Raw genomic sequence first — 24,189 nt, forward strand, 5'->3', positions numbered from 1 at the left:
AGTTCCCTTCTTGACAGGTTTGTTGCCTCCTTTTTTTTAGACTCTTCGTCTCCAAAGTTAGCAGGTGTCTGAAAGACTTTCTACCAGACTGGTACTGGTAGTGAAGCTGGTGCACAGGAACCAGATGTCCTGTATGTGCAGCTCACTGCCTGCAGAGCTCAGACTGATAATCACACATACAGTAAACAGAACTTTGTGGAGCTGTCCAAGGTGCTGATTGTGTTCCCCCCCCCCCTTTTAATCCCACTGGGAGTTTAAACACGTAAAGTCATAGATAAACTGGTTCCAGGAGATCTTTGCTCTGCTTTAACTTGGTCATGTTGGACCACCGTCTGGTGTTTAGTCTAAACAAGCCGAGCCCAGACAGCTGCAGAAGACTGTAGCTGCTCTTTGCACAGAGCTGTAGATACAGACTGCTGTTGATGTACGATCAGTCACACATTCTGTCTCAAGGTCAAGGTTTTGCACATAAAGCAGACTTTGAGTTAAATCACTGAGCACTGTAGGAGAATCTTCAGAATGGAGGTGTCTTCATGCAGAGAATCATTTAGCTGTTGATTCTCCTTGGCCAAGCTTCATGACATGTTTCAGACATCATCCTCTCCTGGTCATCTTCCTTCAAATGCCGAGTTATCTTTAAAAAATGTGTCAACAAATTGGCATAATGAAGAGGATGGGAACCTCATCTAATATCTCTAAATGACTCTAATCTCTGAGTCGGATTGCAGCTGAATATTTCCCATGTACCACCTGTCTTGATGGTTATGGAGCATTCACATGAAACAGACTCATTTGAATATATAAAGCCCTTTCGCCATGTTTTGTTTCAACAAGCTCCAGACACAATCAAGTATTCCATAAGGGCCTGAGTCACTGTCAGATTCATTCATGACATGCTTATGTTTATGCAGAGAAAATAATCTGTCTACCTTTGATGTTTGCAGCATTTGTGTGTGTTTGTGTGTGTTTGTGTGTGTGCATCCAGGAAAATATCCTCATTGTAACAATGCAAAGCCATAAAAAAAGCAGTTTTCGCTTTGTAACAAACGATGATGGTGCTTTATTTGCTCAGGATCAGCTGTTTGTAGAAGCAGTAATGTGTTGTTTGGATTCAGGTCAGAGACTGTGTCCTCTTGTTATCTACTGTAGGTGCTCAGCGCTGTCAAAACACATTGATGATGTCATTTATTATTTACGCTCCATCTACCTTTTTTGTTGTTCCAAATCATTTGCCGGCAGACTGCTTCACAGCGGCAGCCGTGCAGGCGATAATTAGATGATTGATGAGCTCATTCCTTAACGACTGGTTCTTTGGTTCAGTCAGTAAGAAAAAGCAGTTTGAGAATTTGTTCCCTGGTAAATATTGAAGTGAGACAGTCAATAGCAATAAAGCCCCACTCAGTTCCAATGGATTATTTTTCGTTTTGTGCCAAAATGATTTGATATCGTCTTTTCTAACTTTGTTCCGCACTGTTTTCATGTATTTATGAAAGCACAACAGACTATTGCTATCTGTCTAAGATCTAGTTTCATGAAGTATTACACATTTTAAAATTCTAGAGTACATCTATGCATAGATTTTTTTAAAGTTATTCTCACAGCTGGATCCAAAAACCTGCAGAAAATGCAGTGTTCTACTTCTACTTGATATGTTTCTCAAAAGACTAACACTCTGCTTTGTTATGCTTTCTGGAGAGGGAAGGGTTAAACCATCTATTCCACTTTCCAGTCTGAAATTATTCAGCGCTCAACAGTGTGCTCATGCATGTCATGCAGTCATAGCGTTCTTTAAAGAAGTGACATTCCAGCTCTATTTAAAGGCACCAGATGCCTGTCAGTCTCTCTCTTTCCTGCTATACACCCTCTGCTGTCTGTACGCATGTTTATGAAATGTGCCTTTATTAAAGCACAGTGGAGTCTGCTGACTCCTTCCACTGACGACTTGATCGCATGTCGAGCAGCCAGCGAACCAGCTGCTGACTCAACAGTGCACAAGTCAGGTGTATTTGTCTCCGCTTTGAGAATGTCTTAGCCTGCGTCACCTGTCTGCACATCTGTGCATGTGTGTCCTCGTGCACAGACAGACAGAGCCACAGCACTGTTCTCCTGCTAAGTATACTTGAGTCATCTTTTTCTGTGTCATTTGTGTCTGCACATAGAAACATGTTGCTGTGTTAGTGTTTGAGATTTATTTTACTAAAGTCTCGCTCACACTCGTTGGTTATCAATATCCAAAATGAATGTGACATCAAATTTGTAGAAGATTATTGACAGACAGTTTTCTGTTCTTCAATGCTGAAGCATGGATCACCAATACAGAGAAAAATACTGAACGCTATGTTGCCATGGGAACAAAACCAATATGAAATAGACAACTCACTCCAGATCACAATGTGTAAAGAGTCAGAGTTGCGTTTATGTGAAAAAATCAAATAACACCTCCTTGCATTACCTGCATCTCAACTGTATTTCTGAGCATCATGTGTGTTTTAACAAATAGGTCATTTCTGTAGCTCTATACAAGATGTTTTATTATGGCCAAGTTTGCATTTTGAGTTTCTAAGACTTGCAGAATTTCTCATGAGTATTTATCAATAGAAAAAACAAAAAAAGACCCACAAGAAGATAAATCTGACGGATCACAGGATATCCAACAGGAGAGATTAGTCACTGTATGTTTTAGTTCATTAAAAATTTTCTTCTTCCTTAAGTCTCTTGTAATGAAAGTAGAAAAGTAAAGTGTGTGTGAGACCTGCTCCCTCTGCCTTGTAGATAAACAAATCTGTTTTTAAAAGATGTCTCATCCCACTCTGAAACCTCCAGCAGAACCTTATGATGAAATAAATAAGCTGCCATTAAACTGACTCTGTGATGACTAAAACCATGTGTTCAGACATGATGCACCTGTTAGCAGTGCAGAGCTGGAGTGGGTATGCACAGCAGCAGCATCAGTGAGAGTGATATTATGCAAACACTTAAGAGATTAAAGGAAACATGTTGTATTCTGAAGGTCAAAGTTTTCATTCTGGGGAAGGACAGATGTTCCTAGGGAAACCCAAAATGTTCTATAAACGATACTTGGATGATTAACAAAATATGAGTAAACAGTAACATGAAATCTTAAAGAAAAGACTAAAGCTGCAATTGTGAAGTAAAAAAAAATAAGGTCTGAGAGGACGGCGGCTGTGACAGCAGGTGAGGAAAATGAATCGATGGGCGGGTTTGATCTTGTTATCTTGAGGCAGTGATGCAAGACCAATTGCCTTACGGGCAGGCTGAAGCTGGGTCAGACTGGAGGACAGGGAGGGAGAGAAAGGTGTTAAAACAATGACGAGCAACGGGGACGGGTTAAAGTCGTGAGCGGTGTACTGCTGCCTCTAAACAAATGCCAAAAAAATGTACGAGACAGTGTGCGGAAACGATGAGAGGGATACTTGGCAAACTAATAAACACAGTGCTTCAAATGATAATGCATCAGTGTTTTGTGTTTCTGCAACACGCAGGAGGAGTGAGCATTGTTAGCTGAGTGTTTTTTCTTTTTTCTTTTTGTCTTGGCAGAGATCCGGGAGGCGTTTAAGGTCCTGGATCGGGACGGGAACGGGTTCATTTCCAAGCAGGAGCTCGGTATGGCCATGCGCTCTCTGGGTTACATGCCCAGTGAGGTGGAGCTGGCCATCATCATGCAGAGACTAGACATGGATGGTGAGTTACATGAACACACACACTTAACAGGTGTTAACATGTACTGTGTGATACAGGATGGCTTCAAGTTATACATCATGACATAAAAAACACTTTTCCTTCCTGTAAAAAATGTGGACACCATGAGGTTTATGGTCTCATCAAGAAGCAACTTCACAAACCTCGTGCATACATCGACGTTCTTTTCCTCTGCTGTCTTGCCGTCTTAGATGCACAGATTACACATCCCTCTGTGTCATGCATAAAACATTCATTCCTGCATGCTTCAGAGTGCACTTCAAACCGAAACACTCAGTTTCCTTTAGACACATGAGAACCAAAGTGAAATTGATGCTGGGAGAGAACGACATAAGTTATTCAATATTTTAGATTAAGAAAAAGATGAAAGATGTACACGACATGCTTTTTTTAGAATCACCTATATTTTAATAATGGTTATCAAAATATGACTTTACTTTGTCAATGCATTGCTGCACTAGCTGAATCTTTTTGGGAAATGCATCACATAAAGGTTGTAAAACAATACAAGCATTACTGATCTGAATCAGCTACGCTTTATTTCTGCAGCATCATCCTCACCGGTGACCTTTTGACCTTTTGTCCTTGAAGAAAAAAAAAATCTCCTTGAAGAAAGAAAAAAAAACAAGCAATCCCTCTTCTTACAGGCAGCATTTGTGCAGAGCCAGTGTAAAGGCAGAGCCGCCTGAATTAACTGCGATTGACATTTTATAAAGGGAAAGACGCTTAAAATTGCATAAGGCAGGGATTGAAAAATGCAATATGCAAATGTCACCTCACTGGGAAAATATTCAAATTCTTTATGCTGCTATCTCAGCCTTTGATAAGTGCTTTCAGTTCCACTGTGGAGAGAGAAACACTGTAAATGTTCAAGGCTGAATATTAAAGTTTAAGAAGTTAGACTGCCTTTTATTCCTTTTCTGACTCATCGGCTCCACGATCTCAGGAGAGCGTCGCTGCTTTGTGCCTCGGGGGTTGGATCTCGTTGCATCGTCTGCTGCCACTTGAAGAAGCAGGCGAGGCTGATGAAGGTCACTGCAGCTTTTGTCTCTGGAAGTCTGCAAAGTGTTAAGCTGTTTACTTATTTATCCTCCCGGTTCTTATTGTTCTTTCTGCCTCTGCATATTGGATCTACATTTGTTGGTGTTGTTGTTTGGAAAACCTCTTTCCCATGAAATGACCCCAGGTCAACTTGTTTGTGTTGATCGATGTCATATTAGCAAAACGCTGTGGATTAACTCCATTTAGGCGTAATTCAATCTGAGGACTGGCTCAGATTCAACTCTGGCTGAATTAGAGTTTGGCACATTAACAAACCCGAGAGCTGTGTCTTTGTTTTTTGTTAAAGTGCCAAAATCCAATTCTATAAAAACAGCTCACTCAGATGTGATCCAACACGTCCTGATTTACATATAAAGCAAATTCTTCATTTCTCAAAGGCTTTCAGGTGCAAAGATTTGTCATTTCACTTGATAGGGAATAAAAAGAGACAGAGGTACAAAAAAGTAACTTAGAAGTAGAGCCCGACTGTTAAGAGCTTTCAGAGACTAATACAAGATAGAAACTAATACAAAATGTACCTTTTCTCTGCTGAGCAGGAGGATTATTTACACTCTTAAGCTAAGATAAGCTTTACATTTGGTACAGCACAGTCCCCAAAGTAAATACAATATACTTTATGTACAATATCAAAACTTTGGTGATGCACCATAAACTAAATGGACAGTCTGCCGCAGCCTCCTTACATTGGACAAGTGTGAAGCCAAAATACCTCCGTGTCAGATTCTGACATGTGGAACCAGAGTCTGTGCGGTAGTGATCAGCTGGAAGAGCCACACTATTGATGTCTCACTTCCACTAACGTTTAACTTTTATATAAAACAGTTTGAAGCAGACACTCGCTCATAGGAGTTCAATGACTCTTGTGTCACGTTTCCTTGTGCTGTTTCTGCTCTGCTGTCTGAACCTAATGCACAGAACGCCAAGGAGCCTCATTTGTCAATATCAAATACCATCATCAAATAAGTAAGACACTTCTCAGAATAAATGTGACATGGACACAAAATGTTCACGACTAAAGTGGTTTTGAGAGAACTGTATCTGACGTGCATTTTGATTTTATGGTTTGATCAATCTCCCATCTGTTAACTTAGGTCTAGTTTATGATGCACACCGCAGCCAGTCAGTGAACTCTAAATCTTTTGGCTTCACTCTGAGGCACACAAATTGTGTGATTCCAACCATGTAAACCATTTCAAGTTCCAACCAATCCAGCCGCCACCAGCAGCTACCCGTTTGTCAGACCATTCAAATAAAATAAACACGTTCTTCTGATTCATTTTTCTTAGCGTCTGAAAGTCTTCTGTACACTTCTGTTCATGACACTCCAACAACAAAGGTCCTGCTGCATCTTAGCGGGTCCCCATGATTCAAATCCAGAGAGTAAATCCAAACACATTACATCCTGGAGATCCACGGATTGATTCAAAATATCTGCCCCTGCTCCAACAGTATTCTCTGTACTAATTAATGTACTCTCTGACCTTTGGATTAACTCCTCATTTGACCAATCAGGACCTTCGATTCTAGGCTACTATAGCCAATGAGAGCCTGAGTAGAAACGGGAATGTACCCTGATTTAGCAAAAGGGAATTTAAGGAACAAAAAATAAGTTATTGGAAACCAAATTTACAAGAAGTTCAATGTTTAAACAACCTTTTTTTCAAATGTACTTCCAGCTCTGGCATAATTCATCAGTACATTTTAAAAAGGTTTACTGTAGTAACACAAAATGTAGAGCGTATCCACCACTTAGATGTGAACTCTTCTCACTTCTTTCCACACAGAAACATGGCTGTAAAAAAAAAAATAATAATAATAATAAAAATAGCTCACACTGATTAAAAGAAATGTGTTTGAGAACATTGTGAGATCAGGTCTTCATAATGTTCTGTTAAATCGACAAATAGAAGTGTGAAACATCCTGCCTGTTGTCTTTTTTTTTTTTTTTTACAGTACAGATTGTGAAATGATCTTCTCATATGCATGCACGTTGACACAATGACAGAGAGCTTGGTGATGAGAGGGACACTGCACAGAGGAGAGGAGGAGGAGGAGGAGCATTAGCAGGTAGCGATTGTATCTCTGCCAAGTGGGCAGCTGAGGATAAGATCCTCTGTCACAAGCATCGATTGGCGTCCAGCAGCCAATCCACCTGATATCCAGAAGAGACTGACAGGTTATCTGCTCTGCTCAGCTCTGCCAATCCTTGAGATTGTTATTGAGCTCTGCATGTCCTTCATAGAGAGGTGTGACTACACGTCTTTGTTCCAGATCACAGCACTGCACCAGCCTTTGTTTCTTCAGTGTACATCCTCCTTCTCTCAGTGCTGATGCCCTTGATGTCTTGTTTTCAACACACTACAACTTTATCTTTACGCTTCTATCTTTGCATGTCTTAAAATACTTCCACATACAAACATCCAGTTCATTTCCCCCTATTGTTTCATTCTGACTTCTCTGTAAAGGCAGCAGGATTTTGCATCATTCTTCAATAATTAATCGCAGCATTTTCAAGCTGAGAGAGGAAGCTTGCTCGTGACAGGAAGAGACCGGTCAAACTCAGGTGGCTCGGAGTCTGACGGGCACAGAAAGTGACTCAGTGAGTTTATGCATAGAGTCGATCTGTCACAAACTGCAGAGACATCAAAACCAGTGCTGACATGCAATCCTGATGAGTTAAAAAGGGTTTTTAAAGTGAGCTTAAAAAAGCCAAAGTCTACCCGATGTGGAAGGTTGTTTTTGTTTTAAAGTTTGAATTGTTTAAGACTTCAGTCTATGAGTTTTAGCTGGCATGTTTTAAAACTAATCAGCAAACCAGTTCAGTTATGTCACCTGGTAGAACCTGCATCATTGATTTCTGTATTTAGCTAAACAAACGTTGTATTTTTACTCCAAATGTCAATGTTTCTTCCTCCCGGGAACTTAATGGACACACACAGCAAACACCTGATTTTAAATGTGACAGAGCATGGGGAAACTTCACCAAGTAACTATGGATAGAAACCATCCAACACATCTTGATCTAGTAAACACACAGATTATGAATTTAAAATATAGTTATATAACTCTTTGAAATTATGAAATACAGTAGATTAAGTTTTAGGGCCTGTAAAATGATTTTTAAATATGCTTCAATTTCCTGCTTCTTAGACTGGCTAATGACTAATAAGTAATATGAATTCATCTTAGTGTTTTGACCTTTTGAGTAAATCACTGCTACACATCCAGCAGACACACACACACAAGAGCACACAGCTGCAGTTAGGTTTCTGCTCACCTGAAGTTCATTATTTCCACTTTTTAAATCTCCAGCTTTGTCTTCACAAACTTGGGAGAAAAATATCGCAAATATGTTTTTTTGCATTTCATTCTGACGCTCTCTTCAACATCTACTGTCCTTTCTTGTTGGTGTGCTGTTCTGTGTTAGGTTGATGTTGCACATTTGGACACAAAAAAAGAGACTTCCAGGCTGGCAGGAGTTTTATAATAAACATTTATCATATAATTTTATCAGGAAAACTTTGCTCCATGCAGCTGCCTGCTGCTGGAACCATAGTTAGCGTAACCTTTAGGGCTGAATGTTAAAAACTCTTAAAGACCTCTCTTGCCTTAATTCAGCACATGTGCACTTGTCGAAGCTTTAAATAACTCACTTGTATTCAGTGACTTGTTCTTAGTACTCACACTGTGACACTTGCTGTTTTACCTTGAACCCGTTAGCCTAGACCACCTTTATCTCCCCCGTCAACCAGCTATCCAGCTGTCTTGGCAATCCTCTGATCTCGGTGCTGCTCCATCTGGCCCATAGCGATGCATCTGCCCTGCTGAATATGCAGGAGCTGTCAGTGACATTAACCATTACAGTGGCAGCATGTACTCACAGTCTCCACGGTCACAACAGGAGAGGGGCTGCAGGATGGGCCAGATTGTGTGGTCCTGCATCACTAAATTCACACTTTTTGTTCACACATCTAATTCCAATAAGTGTCTCAGCCTATAACAAACAGTAGGAGCTGTCAGTGTCGATTTGATTCATCCAAACTTAGTCTAGAAAACAAGACAAACTCTGCGGGGGGGGAGACAAAGAAGCCTCACAGGGATTATGAAAACTTTCATCTCAAAAAAAAAGAAAGATTCAATGTGAAGCAATGATCTGTTGCTTTGGATGTGTTTGTTGCCGTCTGCAGAGTTTTGATGATTTGTTTTGGCAGCAGCTTCAACGACTAGCAGGCTCCCGGATCAGTAGTGTTGGAATCAAGCAGCAGGAAGTCCATGTTGTGAGCGATTCAAATGCGATTAACTTTGATCCGCTTCATATCCAGTATTACAGAGCTTGTCAGGGCTCAATGTTTTAACTACCTGTTGGCTCAGACGTAAATTGGGTATTGAACTGTGTGATTTGAAGCGTGCTGATATAGGATTAGAACAACAAAGACATAAACAGCTTCCATATTTCCATTTGAGTCCACTCACAGGGTTTAATAACTGAGTTCCTACAAAAACTGCAGAGAGATAAAAATGCAGAAACTTTTTTTCCAGCCCAGCAGGCTTCACTAATGTCCGTGCTGTACACCTGTTCAATCCAGAAAAGTTAATTTTCTTTACCCTCCTCTTCTCCTCAGCTCTCTTTTTATGCACTTACACACAACAAGCTGCAGGTTGTGAGTGCTCAGGGACACATCAGCTGTAGTTGTTGAGGACAGGAACATCATCTGTCATTCACTCTCCCTGGTAACACTTTATATTAAGGTGCTTGTAATAAGCATTATTAACAGGTAATAAGTCACTTATAAGACACTTATAGGCTCTTATTAGAAACATACTAACACTTAATATACTGTCATAAACATTAATAAGATGTTTATTAACATTAATAAGACTTGATGAGTGTTAATTAAACTATAAATTAATTTATAATTGGCTTGTAAAATATAATTAACACAGAAACTTGTTTATAGACCACTTATCAACGTTCATAAGATGTTTATGAACATTGATAAGACTTTATTAGGTTCATATTAATGTCTTATAAAGATTAATAAATACTTTATTATGCACTTATTAACAGTTAATAAAGCTAATTAGAAATACATTTATAGTTCAATTAACACTCATGAAGTCTTATTCATGTTAATAAGCATCTTATTAATGTTTATGATGGTATATAAAGTGTTAATAAGTTTCTAATAAGAGCCTTATAAGACATATTAAATGTGTTAATTATGCCTATATTAACACTTCTATAGTCCTATTTGTGTTAATAAGAATCCAATAAGGTCTTATAAGTGACTGTTATTAATGCTTATTACAAGCACCTTAATATAAAGTGTTACCCTCTCCCTCTCCTCTCACTCTAAACAGTGACGGGGAACCAACAAGTCTGTGTTAATGTTGTCTGAATCATTTCCCCGGGTGGTGTTAAGACTAATAAGTGAGAGAAGAGAGCTGGACTTACGCTCACAGCCAACACAATCAAGAACACAGAAGAGAGGTTCACTTTCCTTTGCGGCTTGGAGAACACAGAAGAGCCGTTCTTCAGACTGTCAGGTGGATCTGATGTGTTAATTACAGGCTTTCTCTAATCCTACTTTTTTCAAATGGTTTCAGGTGATGGACAGGTTGATTTCAACGAGTTCATGACGATCCTCGGACCCAAACTGCTGTCGTCTGAAACCAGAGAAGGATTCCTGGGCAGCACAATAGATACCATCTTCTGGCAGGTAAAACTGTTTTCTTTAACTCTTCTCTTCTGTTGACTTTGCAGAGTCTGAGATATCGTTGGATCTAGAAAATCAAGAAACAGAAACTTTATTTCTCGTTAAGATTTATCAACGCAAAGAAGAACAAGATAAGAATAATTTCCATTCTTCATCCCTGAAGTTATTTATATATATGAAAAAAACCAAGATAAAGCTTTTTTTATATATCAGGTGTGGTTCAGATAAGAGGACTTTTGTCAGCTTTAGTGTAAACTCAGCTCAGCAAACTAACTTCTCTGTTCCTGCACCAGATGAAAATTTACAGTTTCAAGAAATAAGGCAACTCTTCAGAGCACAGTAAATGTACTGTGCATAAATTAAGTTTTTTACGAGATGCCACCTTAGACAGACATCTATCATCTCTGGCTGGTTAACATCATGCATATTTCTGTTTTATTTGAGAAGCAGCTTTAATGCTGAGCCATCAGTGTGCTCCTCTTTTCACCTTTTCAGGTTCAAACTCTGATCACAAAGCAAACATGACAAATACTGTCGTGCTTCATCAAACAGAAGAACAAACATGAAGAAGCAGCAGGAGCTGTATAACCATAAAAAGGCATTTATACAAGACAGCCAACAAAACATCCATCCTTCCATCCATCCATTTTCTTCCACTTATCCGAGACCGGGTCGTGGTGTCTCATAATGTTCCAGGTTAAGTACTACTTTCATAGACCCCTGACTCAGATCTTTTATACTGCTGCAACAGGTTTTTTGTCTCATAAACCAGTTAGTTCTCCATCCGTGTGTCGATGCATTTAGCAACTAAAAAGGTGCACATTTATCAGATTTAAATGTTGCTGAAGCAGGAACTTTGTGCAAATTTTAGGTTAGGTGTTGAAAGACGGACAAAAACTGACAGTTTTCTCTTTTCCAATGTTTCTGTTCTCTTTGAAGGGTTAGTGCAATGTCTAATATACAGCAACGAGTTTTAACGTGACTGATGAGGGTAATATTCGACTCTGACAGATGTGTCTTTGGAGAGCCTTGAAGGGCTTTGAGAACCAGGAGAGACTCTGTGACAAAGAAGTCTGTGGAAAAGAAACACATGAGAATATGTCAGTGTGGTGGGGAAGCAGAGTGACTTTGAGTGTTTGTGACAGAGAGTGATGAATGTGCAGACAATAGAGCATGGATGGGAATGATGACAAACGGAGCAGGTGCGAGGGAAAGGACAGGACATTTGGCGCTGATAGTAACACTTGGCGAGCCCGTTCCTCTTGATGTAATCATGGTCTGACCTGGGGCTCTTTCTCTGGGGCGGGAGCTTGTGGTTTTTCACCGTGAGGACACAAGTCTTTGGAGGTAAGAGTGCAGTCTGGGCGAATGTGCTGCCAGCCCCATTTGGCTGCTTCATTGACCTTGGCGTGTTCTCGGAGGCTCTTGGAGAGTTTTCCTTACCTGTCCAAGTTAGATTGGTGGTTGTGGGCTGAGGTTTGCTACGTTTACACTTACCTTCTCACAATTCTTTTTTCTGATGAATTCAGGCCTCGAAGCTAGAATAACTGAGTACCTCATCTGATGTGTGGAACATATTCAGAGAGAGAGAAATGTACCAGAACTTGATTTATCATGATTACTTCTCCTCGTGCCTCGGGAGGATTAGCTACTAGAAGGATTACAGTTTTTTTTTTTCTCAGTTTGTTAATGGATTGTGAAATGCATGACTCAGCATCTTTGTTTTTGTCACTTGAACTGTTAAAATATTTACTTTAATGTGTTTCTAAGCTTTAGACTGCTGGAATACACGCAGCATTTGTCTTTACAAATGTCTTGTATACGCTGTAATAAAAGGAGCTCAACCATCATCACAAAGAAATGTTGATAAAACATGACATGTGTGCTGCACAACAGAACAGACATCTAACTGTTGTGTGACACAAGAAGAATGGAAATTCTCTTTGCAGTGCACACATACAGTACATGAGGAAAAATAACACTATCTGCTAAAAAGCCCACCAACAGTTCAGCAAACACTGAATAAACCATCAACCTGGCCAACTCATGCTGCTGGCTCATTATGTCTCAAATTCAGGGGAAAAAAAAGCTGGACTCACAATCGACACAGCTTAGATGCTTTTAGCACAATCTTCCCTTTGTGATGTCTACAGAAGAATATAAAGGATTAGATTTTCCTTTTTTGTTTCAAACATAAAAGGCAATAGATAAAATCTTAACATTTGCACAACTCAGTCTGACATACTTTGTAAAAATCTAAAAACAGCCGTTCACCTCCTGACTGGAAAGGAATAGAGGGACCACACATGCTCTCCCTCCTTTCTGTTGAAGGATCAATTTTAGCCCAGTGATTATGTTGCGTGCCCCATATACAGAATCCATAGTCCTTGTCCTATTCAATAAAGACAAAAATGGCACAAAAAAATCTTTAAAAAACACATTTCTGACTTTTTCAACTCTGAATGGACTGGCATCGCCTTGCCTAAGTGAACTTTTCCATGTTCATACTCAAGCAAGAGCACTGATATCGACTATCCCGTAGTCTCTGAAAAGCACTTTGGTTATTTTGAAATGTGCTGTTTAAGATAAAGGTGACTCCACATTTACTTTGTGTAAAAAGTCACAGAGACAAACCCACATTATCGTGTAGTCTAATGACTATTAATCATGACGTGGAAAGACGACAAAGTAAGGCTTTTAAATCTTGTGTCTGCTCGATGTTCAACAAGTTAATGGCTTGCTAACATGTTAAACACAAAACAAAGGAAAAACCTGTCAGTTTGACATCAGCTTTAAATACTGTTTCTGATGTTTTAGCTTATATGAAACAAAAATAGAGGGGACCTAGGGAGGAGCCCTGCAGGACTCCACTAGAGAGGATATACCCTCAAGCTCTTTGTCTGTAGAATATGATGAACCAGTTTAAAGCAGTTTCTGTATTTCTCAGGAACTTTACTCCAATGTTAAACTTCAGTAGTATATAATGACTGCAATGATACTGACAAGGCTACTTTTTTATGAAAGAAAATTCATTATTATCTTAAAACCCTTCTTCAATATTTTGTGAGCTTTTAACGTACAGCACATTAATTTAGCTCATCTTATGTTAATGATCTAACTTTGAACAATAAAAATCCAAATAAACTTTTTTCAAAAATGACTCAGCAGAACATTTTCGTATCATTGAGATTCAAAGCAGGTTGTTTAATTGTTGTTTTAAATCACTTGTAGATCTGCAGTAGCCCTTACATTTTCACAGAAAGCCAAGCAGACACAGAGGAGTCATAAAATACTTTTCAGCCATTTAATACAGTAAATCCCCCGCTCTCCTTAGCTTTACTCTGATCACCCGTCTCCACTGCAAAATCTGCTCCAGTTTGAATATGCAGCTTTTTCAATAAAACATGAATCATAACGAGCACACAACAACCAGGCAACACTGAAAACATTTAGCTTGAAGGTTTTTGTGTTACCTGATTAAAATCCACAGTTATCAAAGCATTTGACAGTCACTGATTACATTTTCCTCCATCTGGAATTTTGTGCGATTTTACAATTAAGTGTTTATTTTTCCCCACTGTGGTTGTCAGTATTGTCTCTGTCAGAGCAGATCAGGATTCACTCACATCACACTGAAGCTCACTCGTATGATCCTCGTTTTGTGTCTTCTTCAACCATTAGAGCATTTCAGTTTGTATCTCGGCTCAGAGTTTCTCATTCCTCTAATGTCAGGCTCAAAGTGTCACATCCTCACCAACTGGAGTGATGGGAGATGATTCACTCGCTGTCACACACTCACCTTCCTACTCACTCCTATCTGCCCCTGAAAGCTTTGTTAATGCGTCTAATTATCCCGGCCAAGCGTGTAATTATACTACTGCAAACATTTTATTTTCCTCTGTGTTGCTATTAGCAGCATCATTAGCACCAAGAAGGCTTCATAAATATTAAACAATGTGTATAACTTTTGTGATACTCATCTCCAGATTAACAGGAACCATAAATATTACAAATATTTCTTGTAAATACATTATCCTCACACCTCCATTGCAGCAGTATAGTAGATGGGAGGACACAGTAGGTGAGATGAAGGCTCGTCCGTGTTTTTAATTACAGGTCAAAGCCTCTTTGGTTGTACTAATTAAACCCTGAGCAGGATTATGACTCACCCCTCAGATGGGAATGTATCCGAACTGACCTGAGTACAACAAGGCACACAGAAGCTCTGAATGACACCAGAGGAAACACAGATTAAAGAAGTGCTGATCGCCTTTTACTTTTCAGTAGTCATAATTTACAACCTGTCAAACACAGTGCCATCTTTGTCAGCTCGAGATTTATCACATAAATTTCTCTGGCGGAGAACAGACTGAGCTGCTACTTGTGTTATTATCCTAGATACACTGAAATATTTGAGCTCTCTCTCTTTCCTTTTCAGTTTCTCACACATTCATTGTTTTTTTTCCTCTTTATTTGTTTTCTCGCTAAAGTTTAAATTAAATGGGACTGTGTCCAAAACAAAAACAACTTTAGGAGTTTCTCTGGAACGTATTGTTCCAAAATCAATACTGAGATCTCATCAAATTAAATTCACTGCAGTGTATTTTTTAACACTTAATCGAGTTCTTCTTTCAACCAATCAACCCAGAGAAGTAGATGTACATATTGCTGCCTTTGTTAAGCAACTCTTATTATGAAATCTGGTAAAACAATTACTGTGATATGGTAAACAACAAAACATCTCAGTGTTTTCTTTAGTTCCTTGTACAAAGTAAAACTGAATTTATTAAAGATCTTCAGAAATTCAACATGTCACATTCATATCTATGAAATTAAAAGCAGACGGTACATTTCCTCTGTCTTGATGAGCTTGGTTCTTATTCAGCAGGGTATCATTAAAGGTCACATATTCTCCTCCTCTTCAACCAGTGTAAATAAGTCTCAGAACTCCCCAAAACATGCCTATGAAGTTTCTTGTTCTAAATCCACTTTGATCCTGTATTTGATCAAACCTATAACCCCCTCTATTTCAGCCCTGCTCAAAACCGACTGTTTCTGTGGCTGTAGCTTTAAAAATGCAAATGAGCGGTGTCTGACCACGCCCCCTCTGAAAGGGGATGTGGCTTTCTCGCTCCATGTCCTATTGTTAACGCTGAGAAGGCAGACTCAGAGGGCAGAACAAACACCTAACTGTGGGAGTGTCACCCACCTGGGGGAGGGGTAACTGCCCTTTGTGATGTCATAAAGGGAAAATCTCCACACGGCCTGTTTGAGCACACATTTTCTGAAAAGTGGAGCAGGGAAAAGACAGAGACACTTATTAGTGTTAGAAAAACATGGTAAAGTCTATTTTGCACAATGTGTGACCTTTAACCTGATTATGTTGTAACTTTAAAGTTTTAATACAGCACTTATTGAATTTGCACATAGTGTTGTTTGTGCCTGTGTGTCCTTCTCAGCATATTGTACCAGTTCAGTGATGGACATTTTGCCTTATTATATAGTCAGAGTCAGGATGGCTAGTTTAAAATAGGATTACATTTCTTGCAGAATTAAAGCGATATTGGTTTTGAGTTGCTGACCTCAATCAGTGATGAGGAGGGGGCTACAGAGGTTGCAACACCCCAACTTACACTGACTGGCATCACTTGAGTCAAAGAACAGATTCTGAGCCCGTCCCCTAAGGAGGTACAAAAGGCTTTTAACAAAAGGCTTTTTTAAACATATGCAGAGGTTCTCCTCAAGACCTGACAACAGACTTTGATGTGTAAAATCATTGAAGCTCCCTGACAAATTCAGACTGAATCTGAGCACCTAAAATATCCATTGTTCATGATAAACTCTTTTGATTTGCTGAATAGAGCCTTTTCCTATCAGAGCCCTTTTTATGTTCTCCTTACAAGCTGTAAAGATCAAAGCTGGCTCCACGTCTTCTATCAGTCTGAAGGAGTGAACAAAGGGTCCGGAGTCTTAAAGGGGCATGATAAGTCTGCTTTCTTTTTTATGTTCCCTCCCTCCCATATCTCTCCCCCTCCTTAGTTTGTCTCTTGAAACATAAAAAACATGAAGAAGCAGCTTGTCAGCAGCAGTTCTGGAGGCTAATGGTTTGAATGGTCTGCTGTGAAACTCTTATTTCAGTAAGTGTGCAAATTGTAGCTGTAAGTGGGTTTAGAGGACAAATGCAATGTGAAGAAATATATCATGTTGTGGTTTTGTTTTTTGTACAAGGTTGTTGGTTGTTTCCAGAGAAGCATTAATTTTACAACAGTTATAGAGGTATTCTTTAAAGCCTTTACTCAAAGTCATCTTTATTGTCAATTTTTCTATACGTGCTGGACATACAGAAACATCAAAAAAATGTTTCTCTCCTAACCACGGTGCAAGCTAAGTATAAACAGATTAAAAATATAATACAAAAATACCAAATATAAGGATACAAAACAGAAAAGTGCAAGGTAATGTGCAAATGATGTGCGTTCAAAAAACTACAACAAATGTGCATGGACATGAAATTAACATATAAATAAATATGAGGCACTAACTGACTTTATGAGAGTGGGCACACTTTCAGGTATTACCTGTCGGTTTTGACAGCGGATCACTGTCGGCAGATTCACTTTTTATTTTACTAATTACATTTCAGTTGTTTATTTTCGAGATCTCACCTTATTTATCTTGTTATCTCTTGATAACAGTGCTGTTTGTTTCCTGTGATGAAGAGTCCAATTTCAGTCTCAGTTTTCAAGGCCAGCCTCAGTTATATCATTATCACCGGACACCAGCCTTGTTATCCCAAGATAAGAGATGAATGAGGTGAGATCTCGAGGAAACAACCAAAATAAACTCCATATCACAAGAATATGGAGTAAAATCAAATATCTAGATGTTTGTCTGCTTTGGGCTTCCGTACATTGTGAGTTCTTTTTGCAGCAGTTTTGTGAACTCCCCTCAAACCGACCATTCAAGTGTCATCTTCGTCTGTTTAAAGTGTTTGTCTCATTATGTATTTACATTATTATATAAACCTGTGTGTATAAACTGTGTGTCTCTGCCTTCATTTTGTGACAAAGAAAAAAAAAAGGATTTAATGCTGCTGTTTAATTCATTCTTAATCCTCTAGTATGAGTCAGCTCTCACTGAAACCTGCTCTCTCTCTCTCTCTCTCTCTCTCTCTGTGTGACTGAGTGAACACTGTCTCAACCCGTTCTGTATTAGACTGACCTAGCAGCAGTGTAAATAATAATATCTTGAAAACAGGATTACACTTTCCCCCTTATATGCAAACCTCTGCTCATAACTTATTCATGAAGTTTGGAGTTTACCAAATGTTGACAAATCCTGAAATATTAAACACGGCACAAACCAGACGTTTCTTTATTCAATCCTCAAAACCAGAAGGCTGTTTCCAGTTTCTGATACATGAGGAGTTTTAAGTTTGGCAGAGGAACACTTGTCTTCTGTTTGCAGGTCTTGTTTGCTCTTTTACGAGGGTTTGAAAAATAGGCTTGAAATGTGCAGTGTTCTGTGGAGACCTGTGAGGCTCTCTGGAGCGGCTCTCTCTCTCTCTCTCTCTCTCTCTCTCTTTCTGCAGAGTCTGGTTTATTATTGACTGGTGGTTTTAAAACTTTGAAATGATCGGTGCTTGTAAAAGAAGATTGAGAACCATAGGGAGAGTGTTGGAATAAAGTTTGTTATCACCTGGAGGACTGTAGTCAGCTTGATGTAATAAATAAAGGTAGGAGATGGATGTTCCTGCTCGGCGTCTGGGCGTGTCGACCTTGTGTTTGTCAAGTTAAGATGTGATCTGTCGGAACATTAGATGGATTACTTTCTGCTGATATTCACAGTTCACAACAGACATATTGTTTTAGTATCAGGTCAAACTATCACATAACACTCAGGTGTTTGTGATAATAAAAGGAAGAATCCATCACAGGAGAGCTACTGTGGACACGCTTTTATCTGAACTGATGGGATCCTCACTGAAACACAATCCTAAGCAGCAGGAACACTTTCTGCTTTGTGAATAAACTATCATACACAAGATTTGATTTTAACAACATGCAAAATATTCTCCTTTGTTAAAGCTGCTTTTTCTGCTGCCTTGGTAAGATTTTTAACTTTGGTTTCCCTTTCTCGGAGTAACATAATAAGGAAGAAGTACAAAATAAGTGCAAATTAAACTAGACCTCAAGACAGGTGCGTCCTCTCCATTAGTGCATGTCCATAGGATCCTGTTTGTGCATGTGTATATTTTCATGTGTGTGTTGCTTGACTCATTAACAGAGTGTAAAAACAGAATTTCCCTTGCGGGGATCAATAAAGTAAACCATCTTCTTCTTCTGGATGTCCTAGCGGTTGTGTCGCATGTCCCGTGTACAGATATAGTCCTCTTTTCAGCGGCCGTGGGTTTGAATCCATCCTCAACACTTTGCTGTCGACCCCCACTCTCTTGCTTCAGCTGTCCTATCCAATAAAGGCAAAAATGACTCAAAATATATATTTTTTAAAAAGACCTCGAAACAGAAAGTAGTACCTCTGCCAGGTGTAAGTCTTTAGGGGTAGATGTGTTTGGTGCTGTATGTGTAAATGCAAGTGTTTCTATCTGCCTGATCACTAATCTAACTAATCTTACATATTTTCTTTTTTAGAAAGTTAATGCCCGTATGCCAAAGCCTCTCATAGTTAGTCATTTTGGTTGATCTTGGTTGATACATTCCACTTAAGTTGGTACTTAATACATACCCATTTTCATTCTCTTTGCTGTGTGACTGTACGTGAGCAGGAAGGAACCACTGTGTGTGATGTTTTGTCGAAGAGAAGGAGGGTGTTGTAAACAAGATCTGTACTCCACTGCGTGTGCTTTGTAATATATTTTCTTATTTTCTGGAGTTATGACACTATTCCAACCCTTCTCAAATAAAAATCCATACTCTCCTGTCTCAGCCTCTCTCTCGGTCTCTGTGGCTCAGCCTCAGCTGTTTTGTTAACCCTCATATAGTTCTCATCTAATGCTCTTATGAAGAGCAATAAATGCATTTAAATCTTTAGGAAAAATCAATGTCTCTGCAGCCGGAGAATAAACAACATTAAAGGAGTGGGCTGCAGCTCTTTGCTTTTTTTTCCCTTACAATTCTGACTGTTTCAGAGTTTCTTTAATGTTTCTTTTGTTGCCTTGTAGTGACTGTAAGTACTAGGATCCATATTCTTAAGATGTTTTTGATGTTAGATCGTGTTTACTGATTGCTCTGCTCTGAGGTACAAAAGAGGAGTCCTTAGATTTAGTATTGAACTCTTCACAGATTGACTTCAGGACCAGAGATACCTGCTTTTATCAACAAATGTGTTTTGCTTGTATAAAGGTGTTTTCCCCTTATTTGCAGCTCAACCTCTGACAGTTCAGCAGGAGTCTTCAGCTGTGCAAAGCCAGTTTCACGACCTCCTCTCTAACCCCATAACCAACGTTTTGAAGTTGTCAAACCCGTAGTCTTCAGCTCAGACAAAAAGAGACATCAAAAGAACACTTTCCCCTCCCTAAGTGTAAACTTTGTGCACAAACACTCTAATAATTATCCTTCTTTTCACATCAGTCTGGTCAAAAGAGAGTGAGCTTGTTGTGTCCTGCAGGTAAACTGCAGCCAGGAGAAAAGGCTGATTACAGGTCACATTCCCTTTTTGACACAACAGCATGAGTGAGGTTATTTTAGAGCAGCACTGTAATCACTCGGTGAGCTCTCTTACTGAACGCCCACTCTCAGTAAGACGTGTTATTGCAGCCCTCCGGAGGAATATTTATGGAAAATAAATTCCTTCATGCAACAACAGAGTGTTCACGTCGGAATTTCTGATGGATCAGAAAGTATTTATTTAATGCTTTTAGCACAGAGTGCAAAGAGTAAAAGTCCCTTGAAGATAAGTTATTGCTCAGATTAAACTTTTGTTCTTTTGAGACTGCACATCATGATCGTGTACCTTACGCATCAAAAACAACACAGACATGCCAACTGATGAAACTAATGCTGTAACTTAACTATTATTAAAATATCATTAATGTCATAGTTAATGCAAAGCAGATGCATTAATACTCTGAATTTCAAAGTTCATCTTGGCTGATTAAGATGAAACGTTGACTTAAATCCTGCTCTGTCAGCGCTTCTCTGTGTATAACTATTAGTCCCATTAGTTTTTTTTTTTTTTTAAGATTTATTTTTGGGCTTTTTGTGCCTTTAATGGAGAGATAGGACAGTGGATAGAGTTGGGAAATCAGGGGGAGAGAGAGAGAGAGAGAGAGAGAGAGAGAGAGTGGGGAATGACATGCGGGAAAGGAGCCTCACTACATGGGGCGTGCGCACTAACCACTGTTTTTGTGGTTAGTGTGATTACACACACAAGTTATGAACTTGTTTTGTATTACTTTACAATGGTGTTAAGATGAGATAAGGTAAACTTAGTTTCCCTTCGGGGTAAATGTGGTTGTTACATTTTAAAAAAAGAGGATTTCAATCAGCAGAAACAACATTAAGTTCAAAACAAACGTGTTTACATTAGTTAAATATAAGCAGAAAGGTACATTAGAAGTAATACTAGATATATCCACTGTGTAAACTTTAACTTGTGGAAAGATGGAGAATAGTTATTAAAAACACACACAGTGTGAAGCATCCTGACTATAATGGACATTATGATACAGTCACATAATACGATATATACGTATATTTTTTTTACGATAGTTAGGATCGTTGTCTAAAATACGGCCTACATGTTAAAGTAATTATGTAATCTATAATGTCTTCAATCAGCTGTATTCTGGTTTTACATTTAAACCTAGGATGTGTCATAAGGTTTCTGGGTGTGTTACCCCAGAGTCATTCAAATAATTCACACAGAAATGTCAAGGAATGTCAGAAAACGTTGTTTAGAACACATGATGGTGTGAGGATATGACAACGACTTCTCCGACACAACTGTGTTTGTTGAAGGCGTCATGTAAACCGTTTTCCTGCTACGAGAGTATAAAGCCTTGTTTTCAGATTTTATCCTTTTGATTTCTCAGTTTTGTGGTGATAGTGATGCTTAAAGTGAAACATTTTTCAATCCCTGAATCAGGATATCTCATGCTCTTACTTTTTTATTTTAACCCGTAATGTCTGGTGATCTGGTTCAAAGCTTTGTATTCCCACTCCTGACATTCAGACACATGGCTTTTTGACTTCTTTGCCGCTTTTTATTCATTGTAGGTTTCCACCATAGATCACGTCCATTCATCTTCCCCTCGTCTGTCCTTTGCACAGGGCACAGTTTGGGATTCATAATGAGTTTCAAACAAGTGTTCTGTGATGAATAATACATGGACACACTGATCTTTGTGGAGAGAGGTGACAGTGAGCTCATATCTGTGTTGGCCCCTCTAATGTTAGCCTGATACTCTGGAGCTGATTAAAATAAAGCTGTGTGTTCTGTAAATGTGTGTCCTGTGGATCTTTAGGACAAACAGATCGACTGTATGCATGATGATTTTATGATGAGAGAGTAGGTAGTCTCTTGCTTGCTTTAACGGAGCCTTACATTATTAAAGCTGTGTTTGTTAACGGAGCCGCTATAGGTCATGTGACGGGGTTAGGTGACTTTTCAGGAGGGATTTTGGGAGATGTTTTCAATCAGAGGGGTTTCCTCACTGAGCACTTTTCATCAGGACACAAGTATCTTGAGTTTTATTTCACCTGTTTCACAAAATCGTTTTGAAGAAGCAGTGTGGGATTTTCTGGCACAACTTCACCAAGGTGCATGAAGAAGAGTGAAAGTCTTGAAGAGGTCAAAAAGCTCCAGCAACACTTGCAGTATGATGTTCAACTTAGAACTTAACAACTTAACAATTTAGAACGACGCCTTTCCTGATGACCCCGATGAAAGCCACAAGCCGAAACGCGTCGGTCTAAATTGTCAATAAAAGTTGTTGCTGGAGCTTTTTGGCAAAATAATTCTTACAGATAGATTTTAAACATGTATATGTCATTTGGATGAAGACATTTCTACTGGTCAAACATTGCTCACCTTTTATCCCTTCTGTGTTTTCTTCTTCATGTATCACATCTCTTCATCTTCAAATTGGCCTAATGGGAGATTTGTGTTATACAGTCGAGCATCCGAGGCTAAAAAAACGTACACATTACAGAAGAGCTCTACATTTCATTATCATTTTGTCATCCAGCTCCAATGATTTGATTATTTGCCGTTTCAGAAACGTTTGTCTGTCTGTCTGATTAATTTTGTGATTTCTTCTCGTCTGAAAACGATTGTTCTGCTTTTGATTAAGTGTTTTATAACCAACTTTCCCCCGTAGTACTCATCTTGTAATGCGCAGATATTTTTCTAGTGACCAATCAGCATTACACGACGGGTGCCAGCAGCCACGCCTGTTGGTCTTTAAGATAAGATAATCCTGTATTGATCCCTGAAGGGAAAAGTCGGGCGTTGCAGCAACACAAAGATAAGAAGCGAGTAGATAAGAGCAGATAAAAAAAGAGACAGAATAAATACAAATGTTAAGGTGTGTGTACTACTTTTAAATGATGGAGTGAAGTGAACAATAATCAGTGTGTAATGGTGGTCTGATTCTATTAATTGGCTTTATTGAATCCAAATGTCCCTGCAAAAATTCAGACTTCAGCGTCCCTCTCTCTCGCTCTCTCTCTCTCTCTCTCGCTCTCTCTCTCTCTCTCTCTCTCTCTCTTTTGACCGTGTAAAAGCTTTCAATGACTTTATTTTTCGTCTGTTTGACACTCAACGATGCTTTTGATTTGAACTGCCACAATAATCATCTTTTTACGACCTCATTGGTCACACAGATGAGCGCATAATTCAAATAATCCAACACTGAAATATCCCCCTAAAGAAGTGCCGACTGTGGGTAGTAATGCTCCGAGCAGGTTGTATGAGGAGGGTCGTACGTTTTCTGACAAACGGTTGCTCGCCTGTCTGATGGATTTGAGGCGCCCATTAGGGAGGAAAAACACACTGTACTGTCGCAGCATTCACATGCCTGCTGGAAGAAAAATCATATTCCCTTTGCCAAGCCTGGCCTTGAATAGCAATGAGGGTGGCTCAGAGACGTGGCATTAGGCAAACTTAATCAACACCCATACACACACACATGCACCCGTCCTCCCTTCAACCGCCATGACCAGCCCCATCACATAGTCTTATACACTTTGAGTATCGGCCCTGTAATGTCCTCAGATTCTAGCCCCGGGGATGGAAGGTGAATTATGGAGGATTATCAAAGTGAAATGAGTCCATTTGTCTCCATCATGAGCAGCCTTAAAGCGCTATCACACCATACAGGAGTCTTCTCCCCTCTGAGCCCCGGTCTTCACGCTCGCTGTGAGACGCCGCTGTGTTTCATGATGACCTCCACATGAGTTTACTGTGCTAACTTTCGGTGCAGACCAGACTGTATCAAATCTGCTTTTTCAATCTCTTTATTGTCATTTAAATTCAGCTTGGGATATGAGATTTAAAATACATCAAGTGCTGCCTTCAGTTGAAATTGCATCATCATGAGCATTTCATGGCAGCAGTTTCCACTCTTGTGTTTTATTTCTTTCTTTTTGTGAAGCTGAGGCAGTTTGCTTTGTACTTGGATTAAAGATTTATCTGTTTAGAAATGGGGGCAGACTTGCTCATTCCCATT

General features: G+C 39.3%; 1 protein-coding gene across 1 annotated transcript in view; it reads left to right on the forward strand.

The window, feature by feature from the left end:
* LOC109998593 (calcium-binding protein 8) overlaps positions 1-24,189 on the forward strand; it is a 64,092-nt gene that overhangs the window by 16,143 nt on the left and 23,760 nt on the right. The window contains exons 3-4 of the mRNA XM_020653498.3: positions 3,559-3,702; positions 10,390-10,502. Of these exons, the coding sequence (XP_020509154.1) occupies positions 3,559-3,702; positions 10,390-10,502 (257 nt within the window). The remainder of the gene's footprint in view (positions 1-3,558; positions 3,703-10,389; positions 10,503-24,189) is intronic.

Source organism: Labrus bergylta, chromosome 11, assembly GCF_963930695.1.
Source record: "Labrus bergylta chromosome 11, fLabBer1.1, whole genome shotgun sequence".
NCBI lineage: Eukaryota > Metazoa > Chordata > Actinopteri > Labriformes > Labridae > Labrus > Labrus bergylta.